The following is a 24,778-nucleotide window of genomic DNA, read 5'->3' on the forward strand; positions in this document are numbered from 1 at the left end:
TAGAGAGTGCAAGTCTATATTTGTACCATCATTGAGCTAACCCATCCGTTTTGCTTTCAACGAATGATTTCTTACTTTGTGTCACATTGGCAATAATCATCACCTCCCGTTTAATTCAGTTAATCAAGTTGCGAGATTCACTTATAGTTTATTATTATACAATGAGAGATGTTGAATACACTTATATTTGCCTAGTGCTGAACCTGGACCTCATTCACTTTTATTATTATTTGTATTGACAGCATCAAAAGACATGCAAATAGACAAACTATTGATAATATATCTCATACCTTTTTTGAAGAAAAAACAACATCAAGGAAGGGAAATGAAGTTTAATTTGAATAAAACCCATCCACAACTTGTATCACAACTTAAATTGTTGTATTGCTTATAAAAATATGAGTTTCAATATGGGTAATACATAATAACTTATTAAGAACAAATCACTAAAATTAAATAGAAATGAAAATTTATGGATTAAGTTCAACAATTGAGATTTACTACAAAAATACAAAATTCTTGAAAGTCTGCAGAAAATAGAAAATACATTTTAATCAAATAAATTCTTCAAAAGATCTGCACTTTTTCCTTCAAGTTTTGAAATAGTAACTATACCTCATTTCAAACCACTTACAATACTTACAACTCTACTATCTTCATCACAGTCACTCTCATTATTACGGAGATATTTACAAGATTCCTACAAAATATATAAAACAATCAAGTTTTACTTGTTTGTGTTTGACCACCTATGTCTTCAAAGTTGTTTTCAAAATGAAAGGTTTACTATTCACTTAAAAAAGACTTGCAATGGATAACTTTTCAAATACATCATAAAAAGTAATTACCCCTTCACTAAACCTTGCGAGCCTTCTCTTGCGGACCTAAACAAAAATGATTACTTGGAGTTTTACTCATATTAAAGTATTTCCCAAGACTTATTAAGACTTATTAAGGGAATAATTTCTCCAGTGTTCAAAGAGTTGCAAAGAAACCATCATAATTATCATTTAAACCCAGAATATTTTACCTGGCTTTGCTGATAATTATTACCATGCAGTGCTGCAAGTGCAGTTGAAATTCAAAGTACAATGAGGAAATTGGCATTTGACCAACACTTAGAAACTCATGGAAGAAAAAATTCACTGCACGCTAGTGAGTTTGCTGGATTTTTCCTCATATTAGAGTTTTTTAGGAACATCAATTGACGAGCACGTCGATTGCAGACAAAGATATATCAAGGATTCTTAAAAGCCATAACTGGGAATATCCAGTAAATCAATCAAAGTCCAATTTTGCACTTTAGCCAGTTAAGCCATATTAGTTTTGGCAGTTTCAAGGAAGTATAGACATTACCCTTGCAAAACCAATTTCCAGCTTTCTGTTAATTTCTGGAGCTTTCTAGAAGTTTCTAGAATATGGCAGCTTTATTCCAGAATCCTATTCTAGCTTATTTCTAGAAAAGATTTTTCCAGTGTTTCCAAGCTCTAAGCTCTTTCAAAACCTGGAAATGGCTGGAATTCAATGCACGTATTCGCTGCTGCAAGAAATTGACAGCTTTTTCCAGTCTGCATTTCTTGCAGGAAACTGGAATAAGCCAGAAATAGTGAACAACTAATTTACATTTAGCAAAACTGAGAGAAATTGTCAGCTTAGTCATTTTCATTTTAGTTTAAAGTCTCCATCACCTGATCGCTTGTGGAAAGCTTTTCCTCGATTTTAAGCTCGTAATGGTTAACAAACGCTTGACTGAAGATTATTTCTTTTGAACAATTATCACGAATTCATAACGACGTTATTACGGTTTTGAGAACAGCCAAGTGTTGGATTACTTTGGTATCTTTCAAATTCATCATTTTTTAAAAACACTTTTCAAGTGATTCAAATACCGGAACAGCCACCCTTAAATGATTTACGCTGTCAAGTACAGACATCCTTTGATGAAGATAGTGCTTCAGTGTCTCAAAGAAGAGTTAGTTCTGGATAAGTGATATCTCGACCATATAGGAAATATGCTGATTGCTCCGATCAGTTGCAGCTTCGAAAGTTTAGCTGAGAACCGCCATGTTACAGCGTACGATCGCGTAAAGTAAAAGCTTTTATTACAGTGATCTTGGTCAGCGGTGAAATTCGATTACATTTGGTAAACAAACATGGCGGATCGATGGTTGCTTCGGCCGCTTGCCTCACAAAAAATGCGAAGTGTGTCCAGAGCATCCTTTACCTTGTAGCGGAGGACTTTGTTACGGATATTTTTTTTATTTTTTTGAGAAAGAGTAATGCTTGAGTAGAGTGGGCGGGAAGCGAACAAGAAGAATAACGATCTAGCAATTACGTTGCTCCTGAAGAATTTCACACGTCTTTGTTTTCGACCCAGGCCAAGATGTGATATTTATGGCCGACTTTGAAGTGACCGCAGCTTTTTAATATGATCAAAGCAAAAGTTCCGCAAGATTTGAATGTGGAAGCGTCTATTCGTGCTTTGACATTCATTATCTCCACGTGTTTTACCGTGATCGTTCTTGGCGTGCATTTCACTCAGAGTCTGCTCCTGTTCAGCTGAGTTCTGTTTAGTTTTGATTTCCGAAAATGCCCAAGCTGAAGTACGTCGTTGTTGAGTGGAGATCGTAGGGAGTGGAGGCGCAGAGTTTCTCGAAGATCATCGTTCGTGATCCCTTTAATGTGAGAGAAGGAGGTGAATGTTCACTGCAAGGAACGGACATGTTCTCGCAGTATTTGGTGAGATTATAAACCCAGTATTTTTCTCAATTACATTGATTTTCGATATAAAGTGCAACATATGTTTTGTTTCTTTTGAATTCCTTGGTTTGATCTTCACATCAATGCTCGTTAAAGCATAGCTCTTAAGAATTTTGACTTCAAACAGGTTTTCGATCCACTTTGTCATCTGACTAATTTGACGGTTCTTTTTATTCTTAGCTTAATACTTTATGTCCATACTCTCTTGTTAGTGATTTTTTTTTATGACAAAACTATAGTCAGACTTTCGCTGACAAGAAATGTTTCCACATTAAGTGGGCCCTAATAATGGCAGCATAGATCTTATTCAGATTACACCTTTGGAAGAAATGACTATCAAATAGTGATAGTTCACTAAAGAATGTTAAAATGCTCAATATATTTTCAATATCTTTTTTTTTTCAATCTTGTTATGGTTGGAAAATACTGTAACGAAAGCCGAAACCGTGTACCTCCCTGTTAGAGCGAAATGTGTTACTTTCGTTACCACCCCCCTCGGGGTGGTTGTTGTTGTGTGTGTGTGTGCAATAAAGATAACATGGCCGCTTGTTGTGTTCGATCAGTACGTTAGAAATTAAGTGCCTGCGGACCCGAAAATGGACTTATCACATTGGCGGCAGCGGTGGTCCACTCCTGTCAGGTCAGAGAATCCTTTCAAAACGGATTTGGAGGCGCTTAGCCCGTTTTTTGTACGATCGGAGGTCGGGGATAGCACACTTCCAGCGACCGAAACACCACTTGCGTCGACTGCAAATCCATTCCGACGTAACGATGCTGAATTGTTAACCCTCGCAAAGTCATCAGAGGTCGGAGATAGCACACTACTTCCAGCGACCGAAACGTCACGTGCTTCGATTGCAAATCCATTCCGACGTAACGATGATGACTTGTTAACCCTCGCAAAGTCACAAGGGTTGACGGTGGTCCGTCAAATAAGGAAACCTGTTAAACTACCGGAAGATTTCGATGGAAAACAACCCCTGAACGAATATCTGATGCATTTTGAGCACTGCTCGATCGTCAATGGATGGACCGAGGAAGAAAAGGCGATGTTTCTGGCCGCCAGTCTTCGTGGTGACAGTAGGAAATTATTAAGTGGACTCACGGATTCAGATTGTCAACAATACGACAAAATTGTGGAGAGATTGCAGCTACGATTTGGCGTGGAGAAACAAGCCGAGTTACATCAGGCCAGGCTGTTAAATCGTCGACAATTCGAAGGTGAGAGTTTACAAGTGTTAGCTACAGATATTCGTTCAATGGTAGATCTAGCATACCAGGATTTGGGTGCTTCCGTGCAGGAACGTTTTGCTGTCCAACATTTTATTGATGCTTTGAGTGATAAGGATGATAGGTTGTATCTTAGACGGGAAAAACCGGGAACTCTCGACCAAGCCCTTTCCCTAGCTAGAGAGTTGGAATCCCTCCGACTTCTAGACAACAATAATTCTTTCAGACGGGCGGGTAGTAAAGTCAGAGCCATGGAAACAGAACGAACACAATTGCAAACAAAGGTGGATGGGCTTAGGCTTCAGATAGACCAGCAACAACAGCAATTAGAAGCTCAGCAAAGCATCATCACGCAATTGAATGAATTTCTTGCAAACCAACTACAGCCGCAGGGTATCCCAACTATCAGAAATGACGTGCCACAGGGAAACTAAACCAGGGGATGGGAATGCTGGCATTGTAGAAAGAGGGGACACATGAGAAAAGAATGTCCTAAACGAAGGGGACGACCGGCAACTGACCAGTACTCGGGAAACGGGAACAGGGTGTCCTCGAGGGCCCAGTAGGATACCTGGACAGTCATGGGCCTCAAAGTTCTAACGCTGCAGTTAACAATCTTAAAGAGGGTGGGAATGTGACAGTAGTACCTAATCGGAGCTCTCGCCCCTATTGACTTTATGTCATTGGGTTGATAGGACAGTGTAAAGTTATTTGGCTGGTAGATACGGGTGCCGTGAGAAATGTTTTATCCTATGAGTGCTACAAGAGGTTACCTGAGGATGCTAAATTCCCCTTACGTGAAGATGGCTTACAAGTGTTTGTGGCAGACGGGCGCAGAACCAATACGTATGGCACAGGGGAGATTACTATAAGGATAGGAACTCAAGATGTAAGCTTACGTGTACTGGTAGCCGACATTGAGGACTCTGCCATATTAGGCATGGAATTCTTGTCTGATGTAGATGCAAAGACTGACCTAGTTCAGCAACAACTTCTTATCAATGGAGAGGAAATTGACTGTTGTAGTGAGAGTTTCCAGCAACTCAGTCTCAGATGTGTAACTCGCCGTGTTGTAATGATAGAACCACATTGTGAAGCAGTAATTCCAGTTCATCTTATCCACCGACAGTCCAAAGCGGAAAATGCTAATCAAGGATTGCGAATCCTAGAGCCCTGTGGCAACCGTCTACAAGACAAAGGGCTGTATATTGGAAGGACTCTGGTTTCTGCAGGAGATAACGGCCTTGTACCAGTCCGAATTCTTAACACTGCTGACAAAACGCAAACCATCGGTGCTCAGACTGTGGTAGCTGTGGCCAAACCAGTTTCCAACGTGGCAGAGCTGGAGTTTCCTGAAGTTAACTCTCAGGGCTCCACAAGTGGAATTGACCAAAGCCAGAGGAGGGCGGAGGAAGGTGGAGACTCGTTACCAGATCCACTCAGAGAACTTTGGCGGCGCAGTTCAGAACAGTTGACCGAAGAAGAAAGCCAGGCAGTTGCTGGACTCTTACACCGGCATTAAGACGTATTCTCCTTATCAGAACAAGATCTTGGCAGAACCAACCTAGTGACACACAATATCGACACAGGCGATGTAAGACCAATCAAACAGCATCCTCGCCGCACATCACCATCGAAACATGCGCAAATTGAGAGGCAGGTGGAGGATTTGTTACAACGTGGAATTGTGAAGAAATCCAACAGTCCGTGGTCATCTCCTGTGGGGTTAGTTACCAAGAAGGATGGCTCGCAAAGGTTCTGTGTAGATTACAGACAGGTCAACGCAGTAACAGTCAAAGATGCTTACCCGTTGCCAAGGATTGATGACTCTCTGTGTTCTCTTTCCAGTGCAAAATGGTTCTCCACCTTGGATCTGGCATCGGGGTATTGGCAAGTCCCTATGGACCCAGCTAGCAGTGGTAAAGCAGCCTTCGTAACCATTTCTGGTATCTACGCGTGGAATGTTATGCCTTTCGGTCTCACTTCATCACCAAGTACCTTTGAAAGATTAATGGAACTGATCTTAGCAGGGCTAAGGTTTGAGACCTGCCTTATCTACCTTGATGATACAATTGTGTATGGGAGAACTTTTCAAGAGGAACTGGAGCGTTTAGAGGAAGTGCTCGTTCGCTTTGCATCAGCTGGACTTAAGATAAAACCAAGCAAATGTCTGCTGTTCCAGAAACGCGTCGCATATCTTGGCCATATTGTATCTGAGACGGGCATCGAGACTGACCCTGCGAAGGTTAAACGAGTTCAGGAGTGGCCAGTACCTGAGAATGCAACTGAAGTAAAAAGCTTTCTAGGACTTGCCAGTTACTGTCGACGTTTTGTTCCAAATTTTGTCCTGGTAGCCAGGCCTCTTCACAAACTGACTGAAGTAAATGTTGACTTAACTTGGACATCCGAGTGACAGGTGTCGTTTGATACCTTGAAGACCTTGTTGGCCACAGCTCCGGTCTTGTCATACCCAGATTTCACTGCGGAGTTCATACTTGACACTGATGCCAGCAACCATGGTATTGGAGCCATCTTGAGTCAGTTAAAGAATGGGGTGGAGCATCCAGTTGCTTATGCGAGCAGAACGTTGACCAAGGCCGAGAGAAACTACTGCGTTACGCGGAAAGAGCTGCTTGCTGTTGTGGAGTTTATGAAGCAGTTTCCTCACTATTTGCAGGGGCCGAAGTTTCGCATAAGGACTGACCACGCTCCCCTTCGCTCAGTGCTTAAAGTCAAGGAACCAGAGGGACAGTTGGCAAGATGGATAGAGTTCCTCAGTGTGTTTACATATGAGATTGAGTATCGAGAAGGCCAACGACATCAAAATGCTGACGCCATGTCACGAAGACCTTGTAACGATGGTTGCAAATGGTGTAAGGAGTGGAAGAAGGTTGAGCAAGTGGTTAGTGTTGCTGTTCAGACGGATGTTTCCCAGGGTAGGAGTGACGAGTTTGTAAAGGAGCAAACGGAAATTCTTCACGATAAGCGAGGTGGAGCAGAATTGTCGTCAGCTACTACTGAACGTTGCTTTACCAATGATCAGCCTGAAACTTGGTGCAAAACGATCAAACTGGAACCAACGTGGACTCGAGAGTACCTTCATGAGCAACAAGCAGCAGATCCTAGCCTAAAGGTGATATTACAGTGCAAAGGTGCAAGTGCAGTCCGACCGAAGTGGGAAGATGTCTCTCCATATGACCGCACAGTGAAGGCACTTTGGGCCCAGTGGGATCAACTGGAAATGCGAGATCAAGTACTATGCCGGAGGTGGGAAGAGGGAAGTGGTACTAGAATACAGTACCAGATTGTACTTCCAAGCAACCTGCAAGAAACGGCGCTCAGAGCTCATCACAACCATACAACTGCAAGTCACCGGGGTGTCAACGAGACACTGGGAGCGCTTAGAGCTCGGTACTACTGGCCAGGCCTAACTTCACGAGTGAAGAGATGGATCAAGGTTTGTCATGAGTGTGGTGCCAAGAAGAGCTGGGGACGGAAGCGACGTTCGCCTCTGAAGCAATATGTGGTTGGTGCTCCGATGGAATGTCTTGCGATGGACATACTTGGACCACTACCTCAGACACCTCGTGGTAAAAAATTTGTTCTTGTTGTAACCGACTACTTAACAAAGTGGACTGAAAGCTATCCTATCCCGAGTCAAGAAGCTGTTACAGCAGCTGAAAAGTTGGTGGGTGAGTTCGTGTGTCGTTTTGGAGTTCCTCGGGAGTTACATAGTGATCAGGGAACAAACTTTGAGTCCAAAGTCATGGCTGAAGTGTGTAAGCTCTTGGATATCGAGAAAACTAGAACCACCCCATTGCATCCACAGTCAGACGGACAGGTGGAACGGTACAATCGCACATTGGTTGAAATGCTGCGAGGAAAACTTAAAGAAAGTCAAGAGGACTGGGACTTACAACTTCAACCTTGCATGATGGCCTACAGAAGCTCTGTGCATGAGTCTACGGGGGAAACCCCAAACATGCTAATGCTTGGACGTGAAATTGAAGTCCCACTTGACGTAGTCACTGAGTCAACTCCAGATACGCCGCCTCTGTCAACTGAGTATGCATTGGCTCTTCAACAGAGACTGTCTGGCGCCCACGAGGTAGCACGACGACATCTCGGAAAAGCAGCAGAACGGCAGAAGAGAAACTATGACAAACGAGTGTCCAGTAAGCCTTTCCGGGTGGGAGACAGCGTCTGGCTGCACAACGTACGCCGAAAGAAAGGCAGGAACCCCAAGTTGGATTGTCCGTGGGAAGAGCCTTATTTGGTGGTGTCTGTGTTGTCAGATGTAACCTATCGTATTCAAAAAAGTCGAAGGGCAAAAGCTAAAGTTATTCACGCAGACCGACTCAAGCCATATCTCGGACCAGCATTGAGGAGCTGGATTTCGGAGGAGGGAGAGACTGTTACGCCTGTATCCCAAGTTGCGAGTGTTGGAGAAATTGAGCCTGTTATCACGGGTGGCTCTGTTCCAACTGTGCTGAGGGAAGGTGTTCTGGATGGCAGCATTGCCGTGGAGTCTCAGAATTCTGTTCATGGTAACATCCAACCTCATTCAACAACAATGTCCGAGAAGCCTGAATCTGATGAGGAGAACAGTGACGACGAAGCAGACACGGGAAGGGATACAGATGCAGAGATACCTGCTGATGCCCTGCCGGTGGTTCCAGTTGTAGACCAACAGGGCGTGTTGGAGAAGGACAGTGGGACCCCTTCCCGAGGAAGCCTACCACATAATGTACGGACACGTTATGGAAGGGAGCGGAGAGAACCAAATCGTTACGGTGATTGGGTCTAACCCCTTCATTACCTTGGACATTGAACACTCAAATAGACTTTTAAAGAGTTTCTCAAGCGTGATAGACAGGAGGAACTTTGAGTGACATTAGTTTCTATTGTTTACTGATCAGTGCTAGTTGTTTTAGGAGAACTTTACAAGACGTTCAGAGCTGTTGTTAAATTGTTAACTTTATTCGTTCCTGTTAGAGCGGTTAGCACCGTGACACTGAGGACAGTGTCTCCTAGGAGGGGGAGCATTGCAGCGAAAGCCGAAACCGTGTACCTCCCTGTTAGAGCGAAATGTGTTACTTTCGTTACCACCCTCCTCGGGGTGGTTGTTGTTGTGTGTGTGTGTGCAATAAAGATAACATGGCCGCTTGTTGTGTTCGATCAGTACGTTAGAAATTAAGTGCCTGCGGACCCGAAAATGGACTTATCACAATACAGTATACGGTATTACATCACATAAACGAAAGGTACAACAGATAAATCTTTACTTTTACTGGTTTAAATTCTGCCGTTAAAACTCAGTTACTAACATGAATGATTGAAATAAAGTTCTTTCAGCAAGAGTTTCTTGTTTATAATTTATGTTTTGCACTATACAGTTTCAAATATAACATGCTTTTTACTTAAACTGCTTTCATCTGCTTGTTTCTTTTTTACAGGTATTGATTGTGTTCAGGAAAAGATTCCTTGCAGCTATAAAGAATAAATGCTGAAAAATCTTGAAAATCTGGAATATGCTAGAAAAAGCTGGGTATGATACATTACCTTAATCACTACTTCCTTTAAGGAGCATGCAAGAATTTCCTAGAAAATTCTAGAAATATACATTTTGTAATAAGCTGGAAAAGGCAGGAAAAAGCTGATTTTATGACCTAGTCTGTGATTTGTGGAATAAGCTGGCAAATTCTGGCCAATTTTACCCTAATTAGCACGTTTCATTAACATTCTAGAATATTCTAGAATTTTCCAGAAAAGAAAACAGGTAAATTCTAGAAATTTCTGTAAATATTTTCTGTCATATTTCTAGAAAATTTCTAGAAATAACCAGAATATTCCAGTCTTATTTTGCAAGGGTACCTCCGCAGAATCCACGACAGTTTCATCCAAATTTTCACCTTCACCAAGATCAGCCTGCCATATAAGTAAGATACAATGAGTTATTTTAATTTAGTAGACAATTAACATGGGGCATAAAAGTGATAATTTCCCAATTTCCTGTTTTGCTTTTAATAGCACTATATACAACCACATTTCACTCTGTGCAAAAACAGATGCCTTCACTTATACACTAATATATACATACTACTGGTATACGCATTTCTGTTGAACAGATGTGGATTTTTGGAATACTACTTTTCAGATATTATCTGGTTTATTTATTGTTAATAAATACAATTGCCAGAACATTTGCATTATTTACCTCATTTTCTAAGTCCTGAGGTCTTTGGGCCTGTGATTGAATTTAGAATACATGGAAATGGACATGCCAAGATTTAGAAATTCATTTGGAAGTAATATATCTGTTAATGAACCATGTTGATATTCTGCTCATGTAAGGTTAAAAGATCTTTAAAAATATACAACAAAGTAACTTAAACTTACTCTTTCCTCTGTTTGTGGTTTGCTTTTGGCCCTGTCTAAAGCCTCCTGAAAAAGTGGAATTCATAATAAAGTATATGTAATTCAAAGCACCACTTTATAAAATACATTTCAAATAAAGCCAACGATTGTATTTCCAGTTTCTTCATTCTTGTTTTTATATTAATTTTTCTTTTCTACAAAAAGAAAAAAAATTACATCATGATTTCTTTCTATCAGCTGTTTACATCAATAAAGCTACATTTGTTTCCTAGTTCATATGGTGCTATCTTTGTGGTGTCTGATTGGCTTATCCAGAAAGCCAACAATGGTATTTTCAGTTCATTTCCTCCTTATTGTTTGTATTTTTTTAATTTTTCTCTTCTACCAAAAAGATATACACCATGAGTTCTTTCTATAAGCAGTTTACACTTCTTTTTCTAATGTACATGCATTGGCATTTTTGTGCTGTATGTGTGGTATACGCAGATTTAACTGTCTTTGCTACACAATTTTGAGTCTACAGTGTATTTAATGGTTGCCAATTTATCTGTGATCTACCAAACTTACAGAAGCTTGCAATTCAATATCCTGCTTTAATCTTATAGCTCTGTCCCTTTCCAAGAGGTCCCTGTAAATTCAAATTAATGTAGTTTGAGTTAGAAAACTTAAACCATTATGGTTATAATGAGATCAAACTGAACAATAGTTAGTTATAGTACACTGCAACATTAACCTGTGAGCCTTTAGAGCATTTGAAGCCTCCTTGCCTTGGTGTATTGCTTCTACCAACTCTCTTGTAAGGCTACTTTCATTTCCTTAAAGACATAGTCATCCATACCATTAATACACAACGAGATAATTATCAGTGTTAAATTGCATAATTTAACAGAACATCATACACTTGAATTTTTTTCATTTCTGGGTTTGTTTGTTTCTAAATGTTTTTTAAAACTCCCAAATCAGAAGAAAATCAGATTTGAGATTTTTGTAAGTTATGATTATCAGCAACAGGATTACCATGTATGGGATACCTTTGATAGGTTACAATTTGAGCAACAAATTGGAAGCTCAGATGCCTGCATTGACCTGCTATCAAACTTCCAACTATCATCCTGTTGGAGGTTAACGTGGGGTGCATCACCCTGATCTCCACATCTTCACTCGATTGTTGAGATTGTTGATGTCTCCCACAAGCTATGCAAATAAGACATTCAATTCATTACATTACTGAGGACATGACAATGTCTCTTTTGGATGGTTCTGTTCAAAACAAATTACTTTTGCATGCATTTTTGTTGAACAACTAATTTGTGTTTGTTTCCTAAATTTTATTTTCCAAGATAATGTTATGATTGACAATGAACTATGGAAAAATCTGTTTGAGGTTACATGCCTTTTGAGAGCTGACTTTTGTTGTCCAATAAACTGCTGTTTCATGGTAAAAGTGAGAAAACATTTGAAAATGATTTCCTTGGGATACAGCTTGATAATCATGTGAGTCACCAGGAGAACCACCAGTGTCTCAACAACTAATAATTATAATAATAATAATAATAATAATAATAACAATAATAATAACAGAGGTTAGTAATCAAACCTAAACACTTACCACTGTTATCAAAATTGCTGCCTTGAAGGGAGGCACACAGATAGCAGGTTCCCAACTCATCTGATATATCCAACAAAGCTCTGAAATGAACCAGTAGTGTGTACTATATTCACTGAAGTGACGGATACAATACTACAATATGACTTGCACATCTCAGCTATCATTGAAATATGTTTAACTAGATTCACTTATCCCTTATGAAATGAAATGCAAAGCATGACCACTGTATAATTCTTTGCTCTGATTGTTATGAAGTTATATTGCAGAGATTTATAGGAGGTGTACCTTAAGGTACCCTTACCAAATCTACATATATGTGACATATATATGTTACATATGTATGCCACATATATGTGGCATATATGTCACATATATGTGGCATATATGTCAAATATATGCCACACATGTGTAACATAAATGTGGCATATGTAGGAATTTGGCACTCATGTTGCATATATATCACATATATGTGACATATATATGTAACATATATGTAACATATATGTGGAACCTGGGAACCACAAATGCACCCTTACCAAATCTACATATATGTGACATATATGTTACATAAGTTCAATCGTTGCACATATATGCCACATATATGTGGCACACATGTGTAACATGTATGTCACATATATGTAGATTTGGTGAGGGCATGCATATGCAGGTCAACCTAAATGCATAGATGTATTATAGTTGATAATAGCTAGCCAAAAACAATTGCAGTCAATAAAGAATAACCACAGTCCTTAATTGAGATCACAAAATCATATATTTCTGTAAGGCTTTGCGAAACCTGTTAATATGTAAAGAAAATAGAACTCATATATATATATATAAACGTAAAAAACCTTATCCTTGAATCATGGAGCTTTGTAAACAATTATTTAAGAAAATAAAAGTTAAAACTTCGCACTAAAACTTCGTGCAAAGTTTTAATTTTTATTTTCCTAAATAATTGTATATATATATATATACATATATATATATATAGCTCTTTGGCATACAAAGCTTTGCTTTCATGTCCAAATTGAGCACTCTAACTAGGATGAGTCATTGCTCTGCAATTGCGCATGCTCGCTAGTGTACTCTAGTTTGAGCACTCTGGCATGGCTTAGACGATACCACAAAGGTTGGATCGTTTGGGGTGACCATATTGGTTCTCCTCCATCCTAGCATTAGCACTGCACTGATGAGGCCCAGAAGGCCGAAACAGTACTGTCTGCAGTTAGTTATATATATATATATATATATATATATATATATATATATATATGTAGAAGCTTGTAAGGGGTCCCACAAACAATGCTGATCAGTCTCAAACGCGCTGCCTGGAGGATCACTGAAGCGATCGTGGGCTCTTGAAATAACGTAAATAAAAGCAGAAATGTAATGGTCAAGAGGCCAACTCCAATGTAGCTTTATTGGTTTATTAGCCCAACGTTTCGACCGTCTCGGTCTTCCTCAGGAGCATACTAATTACATACTAATCACATACTAATCTTATTGTAGTTAGTATGCTCCTGAGGAAGACTGAGACGGTCCAAACGTCAAGCTAATAAACCAACAAAGCTACATTGGAGTTGGCCTCTTGACCATTACATTTCTGCAGTTCTTCTAAATTGTATGAGCCAATCTTTTTTCATATTAAACAGTTATATAAAACATCAACAGCCTGTATATGCAAATGAAAAGCTGTACCCAAATGTAAAGCAAGAAAATGCTCATAGACATATATGGTTGTGGCAAACAAAGCATATATTTTGTATTCCTCCTTAAACAAAGTGAATGAGCGTTTACATCAATAAAATGGCCTGAATTACAACGTACCGCATCAAAGTGATGTATTTCAGTTTTATCCTACAGGCAAATTTTATTTCCATTTGTTGTTGGATATATGGCTATATGCAATAATGATAGAGTTTAATTAATACAAACGAAAATAAAAATTGAACCTAGGATAAAACTGAACCACAACATGTACACCAGTGACATGTACTTGGTAAATTACAGGTCAGTTGGAGAAACTTCTCTTGAGTTAAAGCACATCAATTGCCACAATCAAGTTTTTTTCTATTTTCAAGGGCATTATAGATAAAAAAAGCAGATAACAATCTCCCTCAATGGATGGTCCCGCAAATATGCAACATTCAAAAACATTAACTCAGAACCCATCAAACAATAAACCAGGCATTCAACTGAGAAAATGATAAGTCTATTGCCCATATAGGTTACTGATGAGTGCATGAACTTCAATGGAATGTATTGGACAAGATTAAGGGTCATAAAACGCAAGTGCATGCTAACGATATAGTGTCAACATTCTTTCCTTTTTGAAATTCCTCTGTGGCATCCTGTGCACGTGTCCTGGATGGCTTTTTGCACAAGGGCCACTTTTGAGTTCTTGAATTGGGACTATACAAATGCTGTCAAATGAGAAGCAAGATATATACTTAGAATCATAGATTAGTCTGTGATATATCTTAAATATAGTAATACTAACAAAAGGTTGCCACTCATTGGAACCCAAAAAATTCCCTGACTTTTCTCTGACTTTTCACTGACCTCAAAACATTTTTCACTGACGTTGAATTAAATTAATTACCAAATTATCGAAAGCGCAGTGCACAAAATATTATTAGCACAGAGTTAAGCAGGGTTTGATGGTTTGTTTTATTTCCTTGGGGTGCACAACTCAAATATAAAATGGCTAAGGCTAAAGACATGCAGGGAACGATTTACGAAATTTCTCGGAATAGCATAGTTCTATTGTTCTATGATACACTTCTCCATCGCTTTTAAGCTTTCTATCCGATTTGCTACACTTGATCGACTACTTCACAAACCTCTGTGGAACCCTCAAATCAACATTCCCCTACTTTTCACTGACTTTGACGAGAACTAAGATTTTCCTTGAATTTTTGCAAAATTCCCCAGTAACTCTTCCCTGACCTTGAAAAATTTGCGGGGTTTACAGACAGATGTAAGGAAAATTAAAAACACGATCACCCACTTTTCAGCTTACCTTTATATATCCCCCTCAATTTTAAATAGAGAAATGCTTGGGCCTCCATATTACCCTCACCATCAACGTTTGTGCAGATTTTGGAAAGATTTTCGTATAACCCCCTACCAATCAAAAACAAAGCTGTAGTCCCAAAGGAAATACGTTGTTTTTCCTCTGCTTTCCTTTATCCAAGAATTGAATGCATAATCAAGTATGGGGATATAATACGGAAGTCTTGTCCAGATTTTTATATTACAGACGTTTTTTGACATTGCGTACAAACACTTCTCGCTCTGTTTGCCCCGTTTCCAAAATGGCGGATTTTAATAAACAGTTTTATAATAATAAACAGTGTAACGTGGAGAAACACTTAGCTAGAAGCTAGTTTACAGGTTTTCCACGAAACAACTTAAACAAATAATTCAAATTGAAAATAACGTTGTTAAGAATCCCAACTGGCCGAAGGCAAACCAGTTAGCTATATTTCAAGCATGGCCGAGGATTTGAAATTCGGGGCTAATCCAAGAAGTCGCCAAGGCGGGACTTGAACCCAGTAGCGACAGATTGCAAGCCTGACACGCTGACCACTCGACCATGCTGCCCTCCTTTTACCGCGAAAAGATCTATTGCAGCATGGAAAAGCAAACACTGTACTGTCCTTTGTTATTTAGTGGCCTCTGTATTGACATCAATGAAAACAAACGGAAATTTCGGCTCATCCTCGGTGTAAAAACCTGTAAAGCTCACGAGTGACGTAAAACAAAGACAACAAAACATTAAAAACAAAAGCGTACAGCAAAACAATTCCTCATGACACAAAGAAAACCACATCAGGTTTTTACACCGAGGATGACCCGAAATTTCACGCTCTCAAAACATGCCGAAGGTAGCGAATCTTTATGGCAAAGTTGAATCCGCAATCGGCCTAGCTTTCAAACAAAATTCCTCTGGAACCAAGGTACAGCGGAAAGCATTTATTCGCAGCTAAGACAACTATCCATATAACGCAGTTAACTTTGCATGACTTACCAAAGCCGTTAGCGAAGCGAGAAGGCGCCTTTGTTTCTCTCATTATGAGAAAAGTTGTCCAAAATGGGAGAACACTAGCGAAATTTATCCGATGAAACAATGCTTCGGCACTTGCAACTCAAAAACTCCCGCTCTTGTCGACGCTCTTGTCTAGTCACATGAATATTACCACGTGATGCGTGCCCTCAGGCATTGTGGTCTTTCGTGATGAGAGGGCATGCGCTTTATATGCCATGTAAAATGGTGGAACGTTAAGAAGGCGAGATGGCCACAACATTCATCGAAGAGAAGTATCCCTTCAAAAACCCAAAAGCACTTTTTATCGACAGCAGGATAAAACGGTACAACTTACCTCAGATGAAGATGAGCAAACTCCCGAGGAAAGTGGGAATGTTTCGCTAGGAAATCGCAAATCAGAGTATTCAGATGACCGTGATGACAATTAATGCGGACTTGAGTATGTCGGAGACTATGTCAGATATGTCATTGCCTTCATCTCCGGAACATCAAGGAATGTCTTCGCCTGAAGACAACAGCGATGATATTTTGGACATGAATTGGAGCGGTGTCTCTGAAGGTGATGGAAGAAGCTATCGTGAAAGCTTTTCAGATGATGAAGAGAAATCAGTTGGTGGCGACATCTCCGATCAAACAGAAATTTTTAAGGATCCCTTTGTGTACCCAGGTTCACTACTTAAACTGTCTGAGAGCGTTCTTTTGATCCTTACTTTGGTGGTTGCTCGCAATCTAAATGGAAATTGTCTTTTAGGTGTAATTGCTTCGATTAATTTGCACTGTATTCCTGGATTACTTAACAATTAAGTGTGTCAGCTCATTGAATGCTCTTAAAAAGTACTTTGCAGACTTGATACATGCATGGGCCATAAGGTAAAGCTGTACACAAGCCATGAGACCCACACCATCCGAGCTTATCCTTGCTATATGGTTTGCCTGTTGTAGCTACATGTATTTAAAGAATTAGTGGCACCGAAATTCAGGTATTTCTCTTTGGTATTTGTAGTTCAGAAGAATCTCACTTTTTATCAAATAATTTAAGCAATTTTGTTATGATGACAGCATAAATAACCCAGCCTAGCTTCACCAAAAACTTGGATTGCATTAATTCATTTGAGAGAAAGGTTCAAGCAGGATACATGCAAGCTATCGTTTAAGTAGAGGCTGATAGTTTCTAAAAGAAACTGTTTGGGGCTGCGTCAGTAGGGGCAATGAAATAATTTGATTATATCAACAAAGTTGAAATGGTAAATTGGCCACTGACGTTATCATTTAAGTAGGATTGGCAAAATGTTAAATATTTAATAGTTCACAATCAGATCTGCATGCATGAGTATATATAATGTGCTTATAGAGATTGATATAAGCACTTTTCCATTTTAAGTTTATTATTCATACAGTGTAATAAAAATGAAAACAGCACTGCATCATGTAATATTTGAACCCTACAATGGAATTAGGGACTCCTCAATTTACTGTATCAGTCCATGCAAGGCTATATCGATAAATATGAGCAAACATAAATGCTACATATATGTGCAAACTTGCATACATGTTACATATATGTTTTCATCCTCGCCAATTTTCATATATGTCGCATATATGCAGACATATGTAACATATATGTAGAAATGACTGTAGCATTTTAACTATATGTCACATATATGCACATATATGTGACATATATGTGCAACAATTGAACCTATGTCACATATATGTCACATATATGTAGATTTGGTAAGGGTATCCATGGCCTTTTGCGAAGCTTTGTAGTGGATGAGCACCAAAGGAATACAGTCCTGGTGGCACTGCTTTCTCATCTGAGTTCAATTTTCAGATGTAATAAGATTTTTTTAAATGTTATCATAATAATTGCTTTTAATTGTATAAATGCACAACATTAATTTTGTCTTTCCCTTCCAAACATTATCGTGCAGAACCTCTAGTTTCATAAGACGCGTTTCATTTCAGTGTATTTTGATGTATGCAACCTTCAACTAGTGATGACTCATCTGTATAATTTAGGGAATGGGAAGAATTGATTAGAAATGTCAAAACATTAAGTGTCACAATTCTAACACTTCAATCGGACGCAAAGCGCTAAAAAAACTAAACATGAACACAAAGTTACATGTACATTTTATACAATTATGTAAGAACACTATGAACCCAAGATAGACCTCAGTCAGTTGTAATACTACACTTGATTCTAAATTGCAACATTAGAACTTATAATTAATGAAATGTGAGTCCCATGAAGAAATGATAGTTTAATATTTATTTATTTAAAAAATTAATATTTATATTGCGCAAATTAACATGTCGATATGATCAAATGCGCATCACAACACTGTTCGGGGGACTTTGGCCAGACTGCATCAGCAGTTTTACAAACAATCAAAGGAAACTTATTTGAAGATGCCCCCTCCCTCCAATTCCCAGTAAACAGGCCAGACCACATCACAGTAATCTCGTGAGTGGGTTCTTTAACGTCCCCTGCCTAACCAAATTATCTAATTAATAGATGCAGGAGACAGGACCTACGGTTTATTCGTCCTTATCCGAGAAGACTAGAATGTCTATCCATTTCTTATTAAAGAAAGGTAGCGCATTCTCCTCAGTTATTTTAAGACCTTGAGTGTTGGTCCGGCCGGGGCTCGAACCATCGACCTCGACCTCCCGCACAACAGTCCAGCGCTCTAACCAATTGAGCTAACCGGGAGGCGGTTAGCTCAAGAAACAAGGTCATGTATAGCTGTTGGCTCCTAAGAGGTTAATCCCCAGCATTTGATTAGGTCTCCCTGCAAGTTTTCTGGTGGTCATTAATGGTGCAGGCTGGAAATAGGCACTCTGAGGAAGAATGTATTTCATTCAAACACAAAACCCCCTGACATATAGCAAGGTCATGAACCTGACTGCAACACAATCTGAAGTTTCACATGCTTATGACTAGGCCAACTGTGACTTGTCCATCATAACCTGAAGAGACTTTGTATGCAACTCTTATCTAAAATCATCCCTACAAACCTTCACACACTTACTTCTCGTGCATTTATGCACAGGAATGGTAGCACTGGGGGCACATCATGTGCTACCATTAGTTTTCTTAGAAGCTGTAAATCATAGGCTGGTCCACATCTTGGGTCTAACAGTAAGAATGTAGAATCAATTGAGCACATAACTTTTTTGCAGGACCAGATTAAGATGATTCATTCCAAGTCTTTACTTACTCGCTTCTCCACCAACCAGTTGAGCCACCTCCTCTTCCACTGTTCCCACTGAAAAACATTACATGTCTTTTTTTTTTAACTTAATCTCCCTTTCTTCTATTACATTATTTTACAATATTCATGTTCAAAACCTATCAAAATATAATTTGAACTAGGATTGACAAGCCAATATTTGACCTTTAAAATTTGTATATAATTATTGGATTACACTATTACCTTCTACTGCCTGTGCAGCCAAAATGTGGCCATCCACTGCCATAGGACAGCATGTGACTACTGACTCTAGGAAATTGAGAACAGCTTTAGGATGAATGATTACAAAGACTATGAACAGCATGAATTGACTAGTTTCAGCTATAAGTTTTGTCTTTCAAGTTATTACAACTCTCATAGTCTTTTCAAGTGGGTATTTCATTCTTAATATCTCTTTGTGCAATATAATTATGCCCATCCCGTTTGTAACTCAACTCCAGAAATAATTACATATTGAACTTCCTTCATCTTTACCATATAGGCTTTCAACAAACATCTCTGCTCTTTTCTGGTCACCTAATTGAAAGGAAAAGAAAAAGAGAAAAAAAGGAAAACAAGTTCATTAAAGCTGCAAGAGCAATGCTACCCTACACTTTAGTTCTCCAGACAGAAAAAGTGTGGAAAGTATACCTACATGTACCTGCTACAATGGGTGCTTGATGTACTATTGGTGATGAAGTAAATATAGGTCTACCAAGTTCCTCATCACTTGTGTTTTCATCTGAAGTAAAAAAAATAGGCAGTTAAGACTGGATATGGCTACTACTATTACATCCCACATCTTTTTGAGTACCCAATAGATGGTAACAAATAGTCATATTCATAATAATAAATTAATGATTAAAATAATGATAATAATATCAAAGAGAAATGAAAAATTATATTGGCTACCTCAAGAACCTCACCATTCCTCTATCCATCTATCCTTTCGAATTCTACAGTCACACTCACTCGCTCGCTCACTCACTCAACCAAGTCAACATTATGGCCTCACCTCCATAGGAGGCAGTGGCCATAAAAATTATTTGAAATCAAATAATATATGGATGGCTATTTTAGGGTCCACCTAAATTAAATGTTAACACAAGTTTTTACGTGTTTGTATACTCTCATCTAAACACCAGTTGACATGTTCGCGTTACAGCCCCAGTTATTGGTACCAAATCAAGTTTCATTTCTGACTATCCTAGAAGTTATTAATCATAACACATAATGTCATGTACCTTCTGGAGGGTCTACCACAACCACCTGGTTGGGGGCTCTCGCTACCCCAATTCCAACATTTCCAGTTCCTGATGTTGATTGCCCTGTTGTATCAAGCATTAAAGAAAAGAACGATCGGGTTGAAATAAAGTGATTCTCTTGGAAAGTATTCTAGGTTACTTAACATCATCTTTTCACAGAAACTGCAATTACTAATGATAACATCACAGTCAATTAAGCTAAGAACGAATTTCAATCGGTAAGGAATGTTCTCCAATTACCGATAATTGGCGGGTGCTCGATCGTCTAAGAAAAACCTTTAATGCATAAATATGATATGAACTTTCGTTAATAATCACCTGCTGCACCATCTCGATCTTGATTCGTGTTATCTGAAAAAGAGAGAACGACGTTATTAAGTTAATTTAAAAGAAACTGAATCATGTAGTTTAGCCGAGTGCAGGTTCAGCACATCATGAATCACTTAAGATCATCTTTTCATGGAAACTGCAATTACTATCAGAACATCACAATCAATTAAGCTAGGAATGAATTTCAATCACGTCCTTGGCAAGGAGGCAAGGAAAGTTCTACAATTACCGGTATATGGCGGGTGCTCGATCTTCTTCGAAAAACCTTTAATGCTTAAATATGATATTGATCTTTTCATTAATTAATAATCACCTGCTTCGCCATCCTGATCTTGATTCGTGCTATCTGAAAAAGAGAGAACGACGACGTTATTCATTACATTTCAAAGAAACGGTCTGATGTAGTTGAGCCGAGTGCAGACATAGTTAAATATGGTGCAGATTAACATGAGTACTCCTTGAATGAGACAGATATTCGTAACCATAATTCTACTAGACATTGTTGTTCTTCAGTCCCGTGAACAAACGAACTTTTCCGAATACACTGTAAAAATGCATTTTCTACGTTGTAAGTAGATCTCTTCAGCACTTGTACCGTGCACTAGTGAGTCAAGACTCGATTCAACTCGGGCCAGACCCCGCCACTTGCGCATCGTCGCTCGCGTGAAGCATGAAGTACCGCAACGTGCTCTATCTCCAAACTTCAGCATACTTTTAAAAGTTATGTCGGAAAACTTGGTTCGAATTTTCCAGTAATCCTCGTTAAAAGTTTATCGGGACTGCTGTTGCGACTTGGACATGTCTTGTCGTTATACAAATGTTTTCTTTCCCTAGGGCCTTTTCTAACTACGAAGTTGACTTGCCCTTTTCGTTAAGAGTTATCTTACCTCGATCTAATCGCATGAACACTCTACAGCGGCTTTTGAACATTGCCTTCATTGTATCCCCGCACATATCATCCCATGTGCCAGCCAGGGTCAACAGGTTAGAACCACTGACAGTTCGATAAAAGAGCAATCTAAAAACAAAAACGGTTAACCGCTACATAATACATATTTATAGGCCAGAAATCTGTTACTTCCTATTAACTATTTGTCAGCTTTACCTCGACGCCTCCCTACTATTTAGATGCTTCCTGAAACCATTCAATACGATCTCTTGCAGATTAGCTGTACTGGAGTTGTTCGGAAATTCCAGCTGGGTGACTCTTCCACTACTTTCCAACACCCGCTGGATGTTGGGACGCGGTACTTTCAGCTGATCGCAGTAGCGTAGCAATATGAAAGAACGTTTCATACTTCTTGATCGTCTTGTCCTGTCCGTCGACATTGCTGCTTGAGTACTTTATCAACAAAAACGGTCGAAATAAATTAAAGATGTAAGAGAGTCGAAGCGCTTTAAATGTACTCGCCGGTAAATGACATGACATTTGAAAACTTACATCTCATAATTGCTAATGAATATTTTTCTCACTTTGACGGCTATCTGGATCCATTGGGATCACATGTGGACGTTCCATTGTGAACAATCACCTTTAAATGGGCCGTTTAATAAAATAAAACTGCAATCAGTTTGGATAATAATTATTGTGATCCACATTATTGAATGCTAATTTGATCAAGAAGGAGGGGTCAAGAAACAAGCTCCTTTTAAGGATGCACATCATATAAAAGTTGCCACTTTCAAACGAGAACATACGATTGATAGTCTTCATATTTCAATGAATTATGATACACCGTCAGTTGTTTCCGATGAGAATTTTTATAAGTTCGATCCTTCACGTATCGACATTTTTTTTTCCATCATCGGATGGAATATACGGTCCTCCCTCTATTTTGGTGCATTCCTTGTTTACCTGGCTCTTTAATTCGAGTCTGTTCAACTTTCAACATTTTAGAACACAATTGATTCTTGGATGGTATGGCCAAATGTCAAATTATTCAGCTTCATAGGATCGTGAAAAAGGTGTTTGAAGGGCTGTTTTGTCGCAATTTTGCAACAATTGTCACACTTTGCTATATCTGTCGCACTTTGTAATAACTCTTGTCGCACTTTATAATTACACTTGTCACACCCTGTAATGAAAAAGCTGTTGCACTTTGTAGTAACAGTCTTTATTACATCGCTTGCAGCGCCAGTGGGCAAGATGAAGTGAACCTTGTGTTCTGATTGGCTACCGGAGCAGGCAAGATGGGCCGATCTTGCCCGGTTGGGATTGCCTGCATTGATCTCGCGCATGAAATAAAAAAAAATAATTAGAACTATTTTCGTAATTCTTGGGCAATTTCGGCGATGGAAACGCAAAAACTGCTAGGTGATAATCAAAATAATGCAAACAGAAACGACTTTCGTGTGCTACTAATGGCTTTCGTTCCAGGCTTTTGAATTGAAGTAAGCGGCCGACCATTTAACTTTTGAGGAGAGGGGAAGGGGGGGTGGTGATTTCTGGTCATGAAAAAAAATTTTCTAGCAATCTGCTGGGCAGGATATTTTTCCGTTCTAAATGCTCTGCGGGATATTTTTTCCCTCCTGATTTCTCTGCAGGTTTTTTGTTTTCCTCAAAGAAAAGGGTAATGTGTTTACATATACAAAATGTATTTACATTTACTTTGTGGTCATTGCAGCAATAGTTCTAATATAGCTATGTTTTCGGAAAGTAATTCTTTACAATCGTTTTATATTACGTCAAATAAAGTGATGCACCACAGGCAGATGTGAAAACGTTTAGTTTCTCAATTAACAAAATTGATAATGTCAAAAAAACATTTCTGGCACTATGACAATCATAAAATTGTTTCATTTGCTGATAACGGATATGGTTTGCAGTTTTCAGCCATGTTCATCACTGCTGTAAATTTTTATCTTGCAGCACAATTTTTATTCATGAAATATACAGCTACTGTTGATACACCTATCAATGCCATGCCCCAGCGGGGGGAGTGTGGAATTAGGTGGAAAGAACAGACCATCGCACTTTGTAATAAACGAAAAGATGTAGCACCTTGTAATTACACTTGGTAAATGGTAGGAGGACAAACTAAGCCTGTCTCGATTGGGTTAGTAAAGTTGCTGGAAAGTCCCTCAGTGAAATGCCGATAACTTTCTAAAAAATTGTCCGGCTACCTAAATATCAAAATTCGCCACATAAATGTTTGATACTTTTATATCAACGTTAAAATAAAACTTTAGTTTTCGTTAATCACAATAACTTTTAACAACAGTCAAGAATAGCTTGGAACTTAGACAGAGCTCGGTTCGCACTGACATGGGCGAAATTGGAATTTGTTCTTGTATGTTGGGGGTGAAACTATTCAATTCTCCTCTTCTGTTCGTAATCTTGGAGTGATACTCGATCTCAGTGCTGATGTGGAAGACCACATTAAAAATATTTCCGAAAAATGTCATTTCCTTCTAACTGATATCAGTAAGATCAGTACATATTTGGATCGTGAATCTGCTTAAGCAATTATTCATCCTTTTGTGACCACCAACTTGGACTACTGTCTGTACTGCTATTTTATATGGATTACCTAAGGTTCTCTTAAACCGCCTACAGCTAGTGAAGAATAGGGCAGCGCGCATTGTAACATTTACAAAGAAGTATGAACATATAACTCCCATTTTAATAGATAAAAATAAAAATGAATAGAAATCCCAACATCAGGGTAGTCCCATCAGAACTTAAAGCTCTGCTATCAATAGGAGCCCTGGTGAATAGATCCAAAAATAAATATAAAATAATAAAAAAGTCTTATTCAATATAATATTACAGAAAACTCTAATTAACGTGACTATTATAAACAACATATCCATGATAAAAAAAAAAAAGATTTCTTGGCTGTTTCAGTTCTAGCGCGAGGCAAATGAAGCAAATTTCCCTGTCTTGTTCTGATATTATTAGGGTTAGGGTTGG

The 24,778-nt window shown here is 38.8% G+C and overlaps 1 protein-coding gene and 2 long non-coding RNA genes across 3 annotated transcripts; all 3 read right to left on the bottom strand.

Annotated features, from left to right (window-relative positions):
* Positions 1-849: 849 nt before the first annotated feature.
* On the bottom strand, positions 850-10,381 carry LOC148731180 (uncharacterized). Its single transcript, XR_016001626.1, has 3 exons — positions 10,208-10,381; positions 9,865-9,918; positions 850-884 (listed from the first exon to the last, which is right to left on the bottom strand). It is a non-coding gene; the product is annotated as an uncharacterized LOC148731180 (long non-coding RNA).
* A 3,333-nt stretch (positions 10,382-13,714) lies between these two features.
* Positions 13,715-17,279, bottom strand: LOC148731181 (uncharacterized). Its single transcript, XR_016001625.1, has 2 exons — positions 16,014-17,279; positions 13,715-14,403 (listed from the first exon to the last, which is right to left on the bottom strand). It is a non-coding gene; the product is annotated as an uncharacterized LOC148731181 (long non-coding RNA).
* A 467-nt stretch (positions 17,280-17,746) lies between these two features.
* LOC148731182 (uncharacterized) lies at positions 17,747-21,923 on the bottom strand. The gene is made up of 10 exons (XM_088761897.1): positions 21,753-21,923; positions 21,179-21,211; positions 20,854-20,886; positions 20,515-20,598; positions 19,932-20,012; positions 19,766-19,807; positions 19,475-19,540; positions 19,259-19,306; positions 19,070-19,173; positions 17,747-17,848 (listed from the first exon to the last, which is right to left on the bottom strand). The coding sequence occupies exons 1-10, from the start codon at positions 21,817-21,819 to the stop codon at positions 17,747-17,749; spliced, it is 660 nt and encodes a 219-aa protein (XP_088618023.1). The 5' UTR covers positions 21,820-21,923.
* Between the last annotated feature and the right edge of the window lie 2,855 nt (positions 21,924-24,778).

Source organism: Stylophora pistillata, chromosome 5 (genome assembly GCF_964205215.1).
Source record: "Stylophora pistillata chromosome 5, jaStyPist1.2, whole genome shotgun sequence".
In the NCBI taxonomy this organism is placed as follows: domain Eukaryota; kingdom Metazoa; phylum Cnidaria; class Anthozoa; order Scleractinia; family Pocilloporidae; genus Stylophora; species Stylophora pistillata.

Bases quoted from the DNA above. Each gene is read 5' to 3' on its own strand.
- LOC148731182 (XM_088761897.1), bottom strand. From the start codon at position 21,819: ATGTGCGGGGATACAATGAAGGCAATGTTCAAAAGCCGCTGTAGAGTG. The intron at 20,013-20,514 runs GTACATGACATT...TTTTTACTTCAG, and splicing joins TGTGGTAGACCCTCCAGAAG to ATGAAAACACAAGTGATGAG. The intron at 17,849-19,069 runs GTAAGTGTGTGA...AATTGAACTCAG, and splicing joins TGTGCATAAATGCACGAGAA to ATGAGAAAGCAGTGCCACCA.